This window comes from Habropoda laboriosa, unplaced genomic scaffold, assembly GCF_001263275.1.
Source record: "Habropoda laboriosa isolate 0110345459 unplaced genomic scaffold, ASM126327v1 scaffold257, whole genome shotgun sequence".
Classification (NCBI taxonomy): Eukaryota; Metazoa; Arthropoda; class Insecta; order Hymenoptera; family Apidae; genus Habropoda; species Habropoda laboriosa.
This window is the reverse complement of record NW_017100369.1, coordinates 272,041-285,035: the sequence shown is the minus strand read 5'-3', so window position 1 is coordinate 285,035 and position 12,995 is coordinate 272,041. Positions and strand designations below refer to the sequence as shown.

The window sequence follows — 12,995 nt, the reverse complement described above, 5'->3', positions numbered from 1 at the left end:
CACATTATGATACATCGTTTAATTTTTCATTATGTATAACAGTTATGAATCCCGCAAAATGTCATCTTATTTTGTATAAATTAAGCTTCATTTCTGCATTTTTGTTTTCAAATTTTATCTGCATATTTTCCTACTTTTACCTACGCATACACTGAGTGCGGTAGGTGGACGAACACTTATGCGGCTGACTGTATGTATATATCACTTCAGTATCAATTAATATTGCGTAACAAAATGATGTTGATACCGGTGAACAAGCACATAGCAGAGCGAAGGCGGTGGTTTAGTGGGGGAGAACATCTCAGTGGGATTCATACATTCGTTCAACACAATAGTGCGTGTAACAGAAAGTGCTAAACGTTTGATCATAGACGCACAATTGAATAGAGGCATTGCGTACAATGGCTGCAACGACGCTTAAGTTGAACAACGGAAAATCCGTTCCCGTACTGGGACTCGGTACCTGGCAAGCCGATGTAAGTACGTTTTCGCATAATTACCGATAGTTTATCTATATTTTAAATTATTATCTATACTTTCATTGAACATTACATTAGTATACTCATAAATAAAACACAGATAACCATTAATTAGGTATGCGTGAAGAGAAATGTGTTAAAGCTTAGAAGTGTAACATGTCATGTACGTATGTACATAAACGATAATAATGACAGCAAATTTATGTACAAATTGTACGTGAATGTTTTAAGGATGATCCCAGTGTCGTCGAACAAGCTATAAGGGACGCGATTGATGCTGGATACCGGCACTTCGACTGTGCCTTCATTTATGGCAACGAAGACGTGATTGGCAAGGCTCTGCGCGATAAGATCGCCGAGGGTGTTGTGAAAAGAGAAGATTTATTTATTACGACAAAAGTAATTTTGTAATTTTGTGGTAAATCAATTTTTAACACAGGAAAACCGTCACACATCAACGTTTTCATATTTTCAGTTGTGGAACACAGATCACAAGAGAGAAAATGTGGTACCAGCGTGCAAACGATCGCTTAAAAATTTCGGACTCACTTACGTTGACCTCTATCTTATTCACTGGCCCATATCTTACGTCGTAAGATTGCAGAAATTTATCAAATGTATAATTTCCAAGAAAAAATAATCGAGAAACTTATATATGTATGTTTATTTTAGGAAAATGCGACAGGCATATGGGCTGTCGACGAGGAGGGTAATCCCATGTTTGGAGACGAGGATTACCGTGACACATGGCGCGAAATGGAAAAGTGCGTAGAACTGGGATACGCGAAAAGCATAGGTCTCAGTAACTTCAACTCGCAGCAAATCGATTCGATTTTATCGATCGCCACTATCAAACCGGCGATGAACCAAATTGAATGCCATCCGAACTTAAACCAGAAGAAACTGAGAGACTTCTGCAGGGAACGTAATATCGCTATAACCGCTTACAGTCCGTTTGGTTCTCCCCGCAGAAGCTGGGCGAAACCCACTGATCCAAAAGTCACTATCGATGATCCAAAAATTGTCGCAGTCGGGAAAAAATACGGAAAAACTGCAGCACAAGTTGTTCTGCGATACTTGGTAATTATACGGTTGCCAGTAATTATCAAAGAATAATTCATGGAAAATGTACAATTAAAAATAATCGTTACTGATTGTTGCAGATCGACATTGGCACGATTCCCATTCCAAAATCCATTTCTAAAAATCGTATCATAGAAAATATTAACGTTTTCGACTTCCGTCTTACTCCGGAGGAAATTGCATCGATTGACAAACTTGATAACGGAATTCGTATTTGTCCTGCCGCAGAGTAAGTATAAAATGAACGCGTACGCTTTTACTTCTTTGTTTCTATAATAGTGTAATTTGTATGTATCTTTTGTGTTTAGGTACAAGGAACACAAGGATTATCCATTTAACATAGAATTTTAAAAAAAAAACTTTTTCATACTATAACTTTCCACTGTTACTGCATTTTGCAAGACTTACGATTCCATGTATTTTTTTATCTATGTTTGTAACTGATTTATCGAATAAATCGCTGCTTTAGAAAACTTGTATTGTTATTCAAGTATTCAGAAATAGCGAACGTTGATTATTAATTTCATTCACGAAACCCATGCATCATGCATTATCACTTCTAACACGTTCGCGTGTCCACCGACGATTTTCAAATTAGACAAGTAATTCCTTTAATTTATTGAAATATAAAAGCTGACTTTCCCTTGGGAAGATAAAAAAATCGCGGAAGTGATAACGTGTTTAAACAATTCGTTAACGTTATGTAATACTGGCAGTATACTTCTAATCTTGGCTAGATCAAATTGTAAGCATTCATCGTCATCGTTATATAATATTTATCTCTGAAAAATAGAGTATGAATAGAAGGTGACACGAATCATTTTAATCAGTTAGTTTTTAGGATATCGTGAGACACAGTCTTCACGCAGAGATTTAGACAATCGAGAAATAAAAGCAGAAACGTGCAACGAAGAACTACACAATCCACGATAAGAGATTACTAGAGATCTATAATTAATCATGGCTGAAATACCCAACCTAACGCTTTCTAATGGTCACAAAATGCCAGTTTTTGGACTTGGTACATATCAGGTAAGAAGATATTTGTACTTTCACTGATAACAATAAAATGACAAGTAATTATTCAAAATGTGTTAATCATATCTGAGTAAAAGTTTCATCCTTAGATCCTTATCGATCAAAAACTGTCACGTGACTATTTTACGCGGTTTATTTAAACGTAATTTCAATCACATTATATTTTTATTCATCTAGTCACGTGCTGGAGAAGTAGAAACGGCTGTGATGGAAGCAATAAGCTTAGGCTATCGTCACATAGACACAGCATTTTATTATCAAAATGAACAGGAAATTGGTCGAGCAATTCAAGCAAAAATTAAGGACGGTACTGTAAAGAGAGAGGACCTTTTCATTACGACCAAGGTAATTAAATGATGTACTTAAAAAAGAAACGACGATATTTCATTCTACTTGTTTTTATAGCTCTGGAACAATTTTCATAAAGAAGAGAGTGTAGTTCCAACATGTAAAAAGTCTTTAGAAAATCTTGGTTTGAGTTACGTGGATCTCTATCTGATTCACTGGCCATTTGCTTTTAAGGTACTGTACAGACGAACGGACTTTAATTGCTTCAGTAATGAGCATCTTTAAGAACTTGTTAATTATTTCTCAGGAAGGTGGTGATCTTATGCCGAAAGACGAAAATGGTGCTCTTCAGTTGTCAGACACCGATTATCTTGAAACATGGAGAGGAATGGAAGAATGTGCGCGATTAGGTTTAGCTCGGAGTATAGGAATCAGTAATTTCAACCCGGAACAAATTACTCGCCTCCTCGGAGTGGCCAAAATTTTACCTGTGAACAACCAGGTACATAATTGTAATTTATCCCATTCAGTCGTTGTGATCAATTTCAAAGCATCATACTCACTAAAAATTCTTTCCATTTAGGTCGAAGTCAGTATAAATATGAATCAAAAGTCATTGATAGAATTTTGTAAAAAGCATAATATCACGATAACCGCATTCTCACCTCTTGGACAACCCGGAAATAGAGCTGGCATACCGAATAACTTAGACAATCCAAAGGTCCTAGATCTTTCGAAGAAATACAACAAAACTCCAGCACAAATTGCTCTACGATATGTGGTAACTAATTGTTTTTCTCTTTACTTTATCGTTTCAAAGATAGAACCTATATGTAGCACCAATGAAGAGTGGCATGTGATGTTTTTTTTTTCTTTTTTTTTTCATAGTTGCAATTTTAAGTATCGATATTTCTCTCGATGACTTGTAGACTCGAAGCTAATCATTTCCAGCAATGAAGATAAATTTGATAAGAAATTAGCACAAACATGATTTGTAACTTAGAAACAAAATCACGTATGCTTCACTCGCAGCTGCAGAGTTAATCGCTAAAATGGACACTATAAAAAAAAAAAGAATTATGTAAATATCAATTAAAATTTATCTATGCATATAGATCGTAAATTTGTCCCTTAAAATGTTCCAGTTGCAACAAGGAATCGCTATCATTCCTAAAACAGTGACACCAAGTCGATTGAAGGAAAATATGAGCATATTCGATTTCTCCTTAACCGATGAGGAAATGGCAACTATAGCGAGCATAAGTACAGGTCAACGCGTTTCACGATTTGGAGAGTAAGTATTCGAAACGTTATTTAATAAATAACAAAATACTGATTCTATGTATTTCTTTGAGAAATAATGGATAATGAAATAATTAATTATGTATCTTTCTTCTTTTTCTTTTTTGCAGTGCAAAAGGGCACAAATATTACCCGTTCGAGAAATAGTAGTTTGGTGACAAACGAGTGAAATGGCAGGAAACAGCTCGTCAGATTCGGTATAAATTAATAGTAAGGCATATCCCCTTTGAACTTACATAATCCCACGCCGTAATTCGGCACTCGTTTGACCCTTATCTAGTCAATTAGGTTTATTGAGTGCCATGGAAAATTTCGATGCTTCGTTCGATATGACCACATTGTCATTTGATGTATACATATGTATACATATATTGCGAATAAATAAATTTGCATACGAGGAATAGAAATTATCTAACGACAGATAATACCCTTTTTCCAATATCAGAAGTGGTACAATATCGTTGACAATACTTCAAGTCGACGATATATGCATAATTATGTGCAATCAATATAGTAACAAGGTGTTCGTGAAACACTAAAAAGGAAACTAGTGTTCTAGGAACTTGTAACGCACGGATAAATTACGTTCCCGCGATTATCAGAAACACAGTAGCGGAAATGCGATTAACGAACCAAGACGGAACGGAACGTCGCTGAAAAAAAAAGAAAAATATGTCTTACTGTCAGATGTCACATAGAAGAAATAAAAATTAAAAAAAGTTAAAAAGAATTGATTTTTACTTAAACCTACTTTCTTTGATTCTCGTTCATTCTCCTCTTACTGTGGAAGAAGCATTCGTATTTCAAGGTGCAACTTGAATAAATTTTATGGACGAAACATTTCCATAAAGATCTACAAAAACACTAGCAGTACATTAATAGGATTCTACTAAAACAAAAGATCGTGATTTATACTGATTGCAAATTCTAAGCTAGCCTCCTTCAAGGCCAATCATTGTCACATGATCGTGTAGGCGAGAACACTTTTTTAAGATGATTCAGTCAACAAACGAAATTGCTTATTTTATATTCGCTCCCCACAATGCACGGACGGAACTTTTTCCATTGTTACCTACAACGAGAGATAGAATTCATCATTTTCTCAATGGTATTTTCTACTGTGCCGCACTTCTCTCTCCTTGACGTTGAACACTGTAAAATCAATCCATCGGTCAATTCACCAATAAAGAAATCGAGAAATTTCTGGAATTCGCGTGAAACACGATAGCACACACGTGTATCATAACTGAAATTACCAGTGTTTAGTAAATTTAAACATGACCTTCTGAAGTTACGATAATATCGTAAAAGTGGTACACCTTTTAGAAAGGTATTCGTTATCAACCTATTGACGGTCACGCATTCGCGATATTTGCCAACAAAATCGTTACCCGGACGGATCGGTTACACGATGAATCATATCATGCAAACGTAAGTTTCACAAAACTAAGGTATATATCACGTCACGTGTAAAAAACAAATTTTCTTTTGCCGATAAATGCATTTACAGTTGAAACAAACTTCGACACGAATAACATGTACCGATTGAACGATTTTCTAGATGGAATACAAAATTATCCAATCAACAGAAATCGCCGTCTTGCAGGAGAATATTGTCGTCAGATAATCTAGCTTCGCCAGTGATTGCTGACTGTGGTACATGGAGGACTAGAATGCTCGCTAAGGTGAAAGAATGCCGCGATGCGATCAAGAACATGATGGCCTTCGACAAGATTCCAAACAACGTTGAAACTGCACGAGGCCTGGATAATTCCAATATTCCGCCGAGAGCAACAGCTTCTATGTCCTCGATACCGGATATCATTACGTTCAGCAGTATCGCGTTGAAGCATAAGGATTACGATTACGAGCCACTTCTAACGGACAACTTGAATTCGGATGACGTAGAGAAGATGAATGCATCCGACGAACGATTAGACGATATGAAGAACACGAACAACAACGATTCGTTCGATCGTTTCGTTTTCGGTGATCGTACGACCAGTAGCTCATTACAGTCGTTCTTAACGCTGGAAAAAAAAATCAACGATGAGTATTTCGAAGAGGAAAACACGTATACTATTAAGAAAAAAATTTCTGCAGAACCGTTTCTTTCTTACACTGATGGAGTCACGGAATTCGTTTGGACGGATGATACGATGGAGGAGAGTTTTCCTGGAAAAGCTTCGAACTCTCTGGATCACTTGAATTCCTCTGATATTGGCTTCGAGAATCCACGCATTAACTCAACGTTCTGTGAGAATTCTCACGTGAAGCAGAATCGTACGTCGTCCCCAATTCGAAGATGTCTCTTCCAGGATTCTGGTTACGAAAATAATTTCTCTATATAAATTGATTTTACGTTATATAATATTGTTGATCTGATTTATATATTCTCGTGATATCTTTTTTTTTCTTTGTTTATTAAATATACTATTTTATTTATTGTTACTTTTGTAAATCGATTTATTTTACCGAATTGAATAAAGTTTAATACAGAAGGAAGAAAATTCCTTAAATAGTTGTAAGGAATCTCTTTGAATTTCTTTGATATCCCATTTGCTGAAAGTAAATAGAAACATCGCTTAATAACCTATCAGTACGTCAACAGCCGTTCAGATTCTGACATTGTGAAAATCGGCCAGGACAGAACAAACGAGCCCCGTAATCTTTCTCGAATCGAAAAGTGAAGGATCAAGCGTATATGTATGTATATCAAGATTATCAAGTCTCGATATTGACGTGTAACGGAACAAAAAAACATGGTTGGTGTATTAATTTCGAGGCGGTGTGTTTCGAGATTAATAAACGGAGAACGATAACGCAGAAATCGTCGAAGATATCGATCTCGTGAAACGACTATCATGCCCATGTACGCAAATCAATATAACAGCTCGTTCCTGTCCTGCGAGAAACTCAAGGAAATATCGATCGTCTTGAAGAAAGGAAGAACCACACAGAGCAGAGTGATGAACTTCATTCTGACGATGTTCGAGTGTATATTGATGAACGCCGACCATCGAATATACCTGAACCAGTATAAGAATGTTTTCAGCAAGAAAAGCATCAAGATTCTACGTGACGATTTGAAGAATCTTCTACAATTTAACACTAAGTTTTTCGACACTTTGTTCTTGGAACTGCTGTTGGAGGCACTTAGAAAAGAAAAGAATTATTGCAACAGATGTAGCAGACTGAATTTAGATGAGAATGGAATCGATAAACGATGGAATAAAATGGTTCTTCGAAGAAGAATCAAAGCTATCGTGAAGTTTCTCATTTTTCGAAAAGTAAAAACATCCTCCTATTTTCACGACGAGAATAATATAACAGATTGGTCCTCTTACAAGCAGAAAATTGGTTTCATACTTAACAATGAGATTAGTCCGAGTCAGTATTACATAATGTATGAAAATGTATCTAATAGGAATGAACGTATGAAAGATAATTACGAGAGGAATCTTGCAGCTTATATTTACTGCAAGATGAAGAACGAACGTACAAATGATGCAAAGAGTTCGATAAGTTATTCAACATTTGAACCTAATTTTTATGAAGTTTCAAAGTATACATGCATAGGCTATGTTTACAGTAAAATCTATAGTCTAGTCCGCTATGGTTGCCTATGGATTTTCTGTTTCTTACTTCTGCGCGTTTTTCTTCCTAATATTATTAAATGTTACACATAAATTAAATTAATATAATTATAGTAATGATCGTTTCAACTTTACGTCGTGATAAGTGTTCAATTCGTGTTGTTCTGTTCGTTCTTTTTTTTAATCAAGATGTATCGCGAATGATTTTACTAATCCGCCCGATAAAATTGATAAATCTGCTTAACTTGTACTATATTAATAGAAAAAAATGTGTCACGCGATATATTAGCTAATTAAGATACGATATAACTGCATGTATATTACGTAAATTATTAGCACAGGCATTTTATACTTGTACTTATGAAATGTAAAATATTTATCGATGTGATAATATGGCTGAATCCAGCTGGCACTGTTTTCAAAACTATAATACCAAACATACTTTTTATTTTTTTTGATAAGAGAATGTGATCGCCCTTGAAGGTCAATTTTTGCGAATAAATTTTGTGTAAAATATAATTGTGGAAATTTTCTAATTATAATCACGTATTTTTACCTCACGGTATAGTGCAATTATGTCATTGGTTAGATCACAGCCAATAGAAGATATCTCTATCGTTAAACATTTTCAATGTTCGATACTAGAACATTTAACGGCCATTAGTATGAAACTGTTTAAATACTCTCATTGTTCTACATTCATTAGCTTTCACAATAAGCTTATTCATTTAAAATTCTTTCATCTAGTTGTTTAGAAAAGAAAAAAATTCTGATATTTTTATTTTCAACGTTAAACATGAAGTTCGTTCAAACAGGAACGAAGGAGCCAATGTAAAGAAAATGTCGATTGATAATCATGTATCGATTTGAAGTTAAATTATCAGCACGTCAAGTGCTTGAGTGTACATAATAAAAAATATTCTATAATTCTTTTCTATTTATTTTCCAAGTAGTTTATTTAATTGAATATCAAAGTTTTGAAAATACAATTATTGATCGCAATTAAATATTCTTCAAGTAAAATGTTGTCTCAAGTCTCAAGTCTCAAAAATGTCAATAGGCTATTTACTTACCAGCAAGTGTAATGGAATGACGCTGGTTCATATTGGTGCATTTGCGAATTTTGTGCAACGTAGCGAAAAACATGGTTAAAATTGTGTTCGAGAACAATCCATTTCTGTTACGAGAGTAATATTATTCTCAGTAATTCATTCATTCATTCATTCTTAACGATCAAGGGATTCAACTGTCCCTTGCCGCTTATAACGGACTCTGTAATTTTCCATAGGGCTTGTTTCTGGTTAACGAATATACCAGCGCCCCGGGACTACGATCGAGATACATATACAAAGAAATCTTTCTGTAGAATACATAGAACTTATTATGTAAGATCACACACATAGAAATAAATCATGAAACGCATGCGCAGAAAAGCTGCGAAAATCAGGGCAGTATACTTTTGGGGAATCAAGGGTGCCATTTTTTTAAATTCAAATTTTCCGACATTTTCTTCGTGAAATTCGTTGTCTTCGTGTTCATTTTCTTGAATATGCTTCAAACATAAAATATCTGAGTCTGAAAAACAGGAAGCAGATATAAAACATGCGATATATAAATATTTTAAAATTCAATATTATAGAACCTTTTCAATGAAAATATATTTCTTTTCTAACAGTCACATATAGCGATAAATGTAGTCGATAAATGTATTGAACTAAGATTAGAAAAGAAAATTTTATATTAAGTAATAGCAGTAACGTTCAAATGTTTGAAAGACTGCAAACAATGGTAGATTTTCACTGTAACGAGAAATCACAGATAATATAACCAGAATTTATTATCTAAAATATGATATGCGATATATCACAAATATTTATCGATTTACATGTGAAAAAATCACGCTCTATGCTTTGGTATACGGGTCTGCTTCCGGGGCGGGGGGCAGGGTGCAGGGATTGATGGTGGACATTTATAAAAGGAGCTACATGAATCTACCGGCACTATAATACCGGCATTCGTGTTGATAGTGTTTCAAATCATAAAAAGTGCAACAACGGTGCTAAAGCTGTGTTTCGAGCAATAAAGTACAGGAAATTATCAAAATGTCTTTAAACGTACCGAGGCTGAATTTCTACAACGGCAATGTGGTACCAGTCTTTGGACTTGGTACATGGAAGGTTTGTACTATCTCTAGTGAAGCACCTGAGTTAGCAAAAAAATAGATAAAATTATCCACGATTTATGTTACATGTTTCCTTATTCAAAATATCCACGTTAACGAAATCATGTATGTCATAATAAATTAATGAATATCTATTTCTGTATCTGCTATTATACTTCGTAATTTGAGACGCAATAATATTCAACGATGTTCTCGAATCTACTAAATATATTAAACAGTTGGCCAGTATCTGGAATGTAGTCTTCCGCTTAGTCTGTGTCCGCGATAAGGTCATTTATAGTGCCATGTAGACTTCCTGTTTTTATTTTTTTGACATGAATATATTAAAATTTCAACTAAACGAACAATAAATAAAACATTTCCAAAATTATAAACTATTTTTTACATTCAGATTTATAATATTTTAAAATTGTTTTCTAACTTATCTACATGTTTTAGTTTTCCATATGTCATTTGTTATGCTACATTAATTTAATGCTTTGATTAAATAAAATGTGATAATGTTACATAATTGCAGATCATTACTATCATGAACTTTGTATATGAACTTTCATTGATATTTATAATCAATGCTAGTGTATATTGGAGAAAGATAAACAATTTAGTCAAGTCATGTAAATGGTATCATGCCATTGAAGAAGTTACTAGAAGCAATAATATCTTATTATTGTGCAATACCATTTTCTTTTTTTATTTATTTTACTGATAAACTTCTCTTTTATCCTTTTAGTCCAAACCTGGAGAAGTTACCCAGGCTGTTAAGGATGCAATTGATATTGGATACCGTCACATTGATTGTGCCCATGTATATGGCAATGAAAAGGAAGTAGGTGCTGCCCTTAAAGCAAAAATTGCTGAGGGTGTTGTGAAAAGACAAGACCTTTTCATCACAAGCAAATTATGGAACACCTTTCACAAACCAGATCTGGTTGAACCTGCCCTCAAAACAACTTTGTCTAATCTGGGTCTGAACTACTTGGATCTTTATTTAATTCACTGGCCAATGGCATACAAAGAAGGAAGTGATCTTTTCCCACAAAATGCTGATGGCACTCCTGCCTTGAGTAATGTAGACTATGTAGATACATGGAAAGCTATGGAGCCTTTGGTATCTAAAGGTCTTGTTAAGAATATTGGTGTTAGTAATTTCAACTCTGAGCAACTAGAGAGACTGTTCAAAAACAGCACAATCAAACCAGTTACAAACCAAGTAAGTATGAGTTCATTCAACCCTCATAAATGGTATTTAATGAATATATTTTTTATAATCTTTATACATTTCTAGATTGAATGCCACCCATATCTTACCCAAAAGAAGCTTTCTAAATTCTGCAGAGAGAAGGACATTCTTGTCACTGCATACAGTCCCCTTGGATCTCCTGACAGGCCATGGGCTAAGCCAGATGACCCAAAATTGTTGGATGATAAGAAATTGGGTGAACTTGCCAAGAAATACAACAAAACACCTGCTCAAGTCCTTATTAGATACCAGGTATATGAAAATACCTCTTATCCAGTTATATTTGCAAACTTAATTTTTTAACTCAACAATAAATATGTTTTTTAGCTGGATCGTGGTCATATTGTAATTCCTAAATCAGTGACAAAATCTAGAATTGCTCAAAACAGCGAGGTCTTTGACTTCAAACTTTCTGCAGAAGATATTGCATACATTGACACCTTTGACTGCAATGGCAGAATCTGTCCAATGACAGGGTAAATATTATAATTTTTTTGACTTGCGATAATTTTTATGAAAATATTTTGTTTTTAACATAAATATTCGTACTTTTTCAGTACGGAATCTAGCCCGCACTACCCCTTCCACATTCCGTTCTAAGTATTAAAATTAATAGTGTACAAACTGTTCTGATTTACAATATCTTTTTCTGTACATTTTCTATGTCAAATTTGTATTAAATAAATTACACTATACTAAAACTGAAAATATGTGTACATGACTTTCCTATTCACATTTTCAGTTATTTTTAACATAATATGGTTGTGGATAACTGGATAGTGAGAGATAAGATACTGATACAATATAAGTAGGGAACTCGACGGCGGTATGCATTAGTTAGCAAAAGTAAGGTGAAGGGTATGTTTTAATATGATGGTGCCATCTGTGAAGTTCAATAACGGTAATCTCTGCCCTATTTTGGGTCTGGGTACTTGGAAGGTATGTTCTACAACATTTAAAAGAAATATATCTATCAATTCGTACAAGTGAAAGATATTTTATTTAACTTTTATTATTTTCAACGAGAATTCTTCTAATTTTGAAGACTGAAATATTCTGCTAAATGATTCATCTATTGCACCATATTTTGCAATTTACATTACATTTCATTTATTGAATAGTCTAAGCCCAATGAAGTGACCCAAGCAGTGAAAGATGCCATCGACATTGGATACCGTCATTTAGATTGCGCTCTATTTTACGAAAATGAAAAAGAAGTCGGAGAAGCGATCGCGGCGAAAATCAAGGAAGGTGTTATAAAACGCGAGGATCTTTTTGTCACGAGCAAATTGTGGAGCACGTATCATAAACCTGAATTGGTCGCAACTGGGTTGCAGACCACTTTAAATAATCTTGGACTAGAGTACCTTGACCTTTACCTAATGCATTCACCAGTAGGGTTCCTACGTAAGTTTTAACTTTTTCTGTTTTAGATAATAAAAAACTAAAATACCATATTTTTTTACAGCTGGAAAAGCACTAGTTCCCAAGGATGCTGAAGGTAATATACTAACCGACGATACCGATTACGTCGATACTTGGCACGAGATGGAAAAGCTTTTAAAAAAGGGTTTAGTGAAGAACATTGGCATCAGCAATTTTAACATTGAGCAAATAGAACGATTATTACAGAAGAGCACGATTAAACCAGTGACAAATCAGGTCGAATGCCATCCCTATTTAACTATAAAGAAGTTTTCTGAATTGAACAATTCCAAAGGGATCACTATCACCGCTTACAGTCCTTTTGCGGCTCCAGACAGGTCTTCCGGCGATCCTAACGAACC

At 34.6% G+C, this 12,995-nt stretch overlaps 5 protein-coding genes across 5 annotated transcripts in view; all 5 read left to right on the top strand.

Annotated features, from left to right (window-relative positions):
• Window positions 1-263: 263 nt before the first annotated feature.
• On the top strand, window positions 264-1,913 carry LOC108574779 (aldose reductase-like). Its single transcript, XM_017937419.1, has 6 exons — window positions 264-476; window positions 711-878; window positions 955-1,071; window positions 1,152-1,559; window positions 1,643-1,791; window positions 1,871-1,913. Exons 1-6 carry the CDS (start codon window positions 402-404, stop codon window positions 1,911-1,913), a joined length of 960 nt encoding a protein of 319 aa, XP_017792908.1. The 5' UTR covers window positions 264-401.
• A 419-nt stretch (window positions 1,914-2,332) lies between these two features.
• On the top strand, window positions 2,333-4,378 carry LOC108574780 (aldose reductase-like). The gene is made up of 7 exons (XM_017937420.1): window positions 2,333-2,594; window positions 2,778-2,945; window positions 3,006-3,122; window positions 3,196-3,390; window positions 3,472-3,669; window positions 4,034-4,182; window positions 4,301-4,378. Exons 1-7 carry the CDS (start codon window positions 2,523-2,525, stop codon window positions 4,335-4,337), a joined length of 936 nt encoding a protein of 311 aa, XP_017792909.1. The 5' UTR covers window positions 2,333-2,522; the 3' UTR covers window positions 4,338-4,378.
• A 1,223-nt stretch (window positions 4,379-5,601) lies between these two features.
• Window positions 5,602-6,541, top strand: LOC108574806. Its single transcript, XM_017937451.1, has 2 exons — window positions 5,602-5,621; window positions 5,752-6,541. The coding sequence occupies exons 1-2, from the start codon at window positions 5,602-5,604 to the stop codon at window positions 6,539-6,541; spliced, it is 810 nt and encodes a 269-aa protein (XP_017792940.1).
• A 3,202-nt stretch (window positions 6,542-9,743) lies between these two features.
• LOC108574789 (aldose reductase-like) lies at window positions 9,744-11,863 on the top strand. The gene is made up of 5 exons (XM_017937428.1): window positions 9,744-9,963; window positions 10,699-11,178; window positions 11,254-11,460; window positions 11,536-11,684; window positions 11,766-11,863. The coding sequence occupies exons 1-5, from the start codon at window positions 9,889-9,891 to the stop codon at window positions 11,806-11,808; spliced, it is 954 nt and encodes a 317-aa protein (XP_017792917.1). The 5' UTR covers window positions 9,744-9,888; the 3' UTR covers window positions 11,809-11,863.
• Window positions 11,864-12,055: 192 nt separating this feature from the next.
• Window positions 12,056-12,995, top strand: part of LOC108574777 (aldose reductase-like) — a 1,278-nt gene continuing 338 nt past the window's right edge. The window contains exons 1-3 of the mRNA XM_017937417.1: window positions 12,056-12,147; window positions 12,330-12,615; window positions 12,677-12,993. Of these exons, the coding sequence (XP_017792906.1) occupies window positions 12,079-12,147; window positions 12,330-12,615; window positions 12,677-12,993 (672 nt within the window). The 5' untranslated portion in view covers window positions 12,056-12,078. The remainder of the gene's footprint in view (window positions 12,148-12,329; window positions 12,616-12,676; window positions 12,994-12,995) is intronic.

What these genes read in the sequence shown, in the direction of transcription:
- LOC108574779 (XM_017937419.1), top strand. Translation starts at nt 402, where the DNA reads ATGGCTGCAACGACGCTTAAGTTGAACAACGGAAAATCCGTTCCCGTA. An exon ending in ATTTATTTATTACGACAAAA is followed by an intron (nt 879 to 954) that starts GTAATTTTGTAA and finishes TCATATTTTCAG; the next exon opens with TTGTGGAACACAGATCACAA. An exon ending in CGTATTTGTCCTGCCGCAGA is followed by an intron (nt 1,792 to 1,870) that starts GTAAGTATAAAA and finishes TTTTGTGTTTAG; the next exon opens with GTACAAGGAACACAAGGATT.
- LOC108574780 (XM_017937420.1), top strand. Translation starts at nt 2,523, where the DNA reads ATGGCTGAAATACCCAACCTAACGCTTTCTAATGGTCACAAAATGCCA. An exon ending in TTTTACCTGTGAACAACCAG is followed by an intron (nt 3,391 to 3,471) that starts GTACATAATTGT and finishes CTTTCCATTTAG; the next exon opens with GTCGAAGTCAGTATAAATAT. An exon ending in AAATTGCTCTACGATATGTG is followed by an intron (nt 3,670 to 4,033) that starts GTAACTAATTGT and finishes AAAATGTTCCAG; the next exon opens with TTGCAACAAGGAATCGCTAT.
- LOC108574806 (XM_017937451.1), top strand. Translation starts at nt 5,602, where the DNA reads ATGAATCATATCATGCAAAC. An exon ending in ATGAATCATATCATGCAAAC is followed by an intron (nt 5,622 to 5,751) that starts GTAAGTTTCACA and finishes ACGATTTTCTAG; the next exon opens with ATGGAATACAAAATTATCCA.
- LOC108574789 (XM_017937428.1), top strand. Translation starts at nt 9,889, where the DNA reads ATGTCTTTAAACGTACCGAGGCTGAATTTCTACAACGGCAATGTGGTA. An exon ending in TTGGACTTGGTACATGGAAG is followed by an intron (nt 9,964 to 10,698) that starts GTTTGTACTATC and finishes TTATCCTTTTAG; the next exon opens with TCCAAACCTGGAGAAGTTAC. An exon ending in AGAATCTGTCCAATGACAGG is followed by an intron (nt 11,685 to 11,765) that starts GTAAATATTATA and finishes GTACTTTTTCAG; the next exon opens with TACGGAATCTAGCCCGCACT.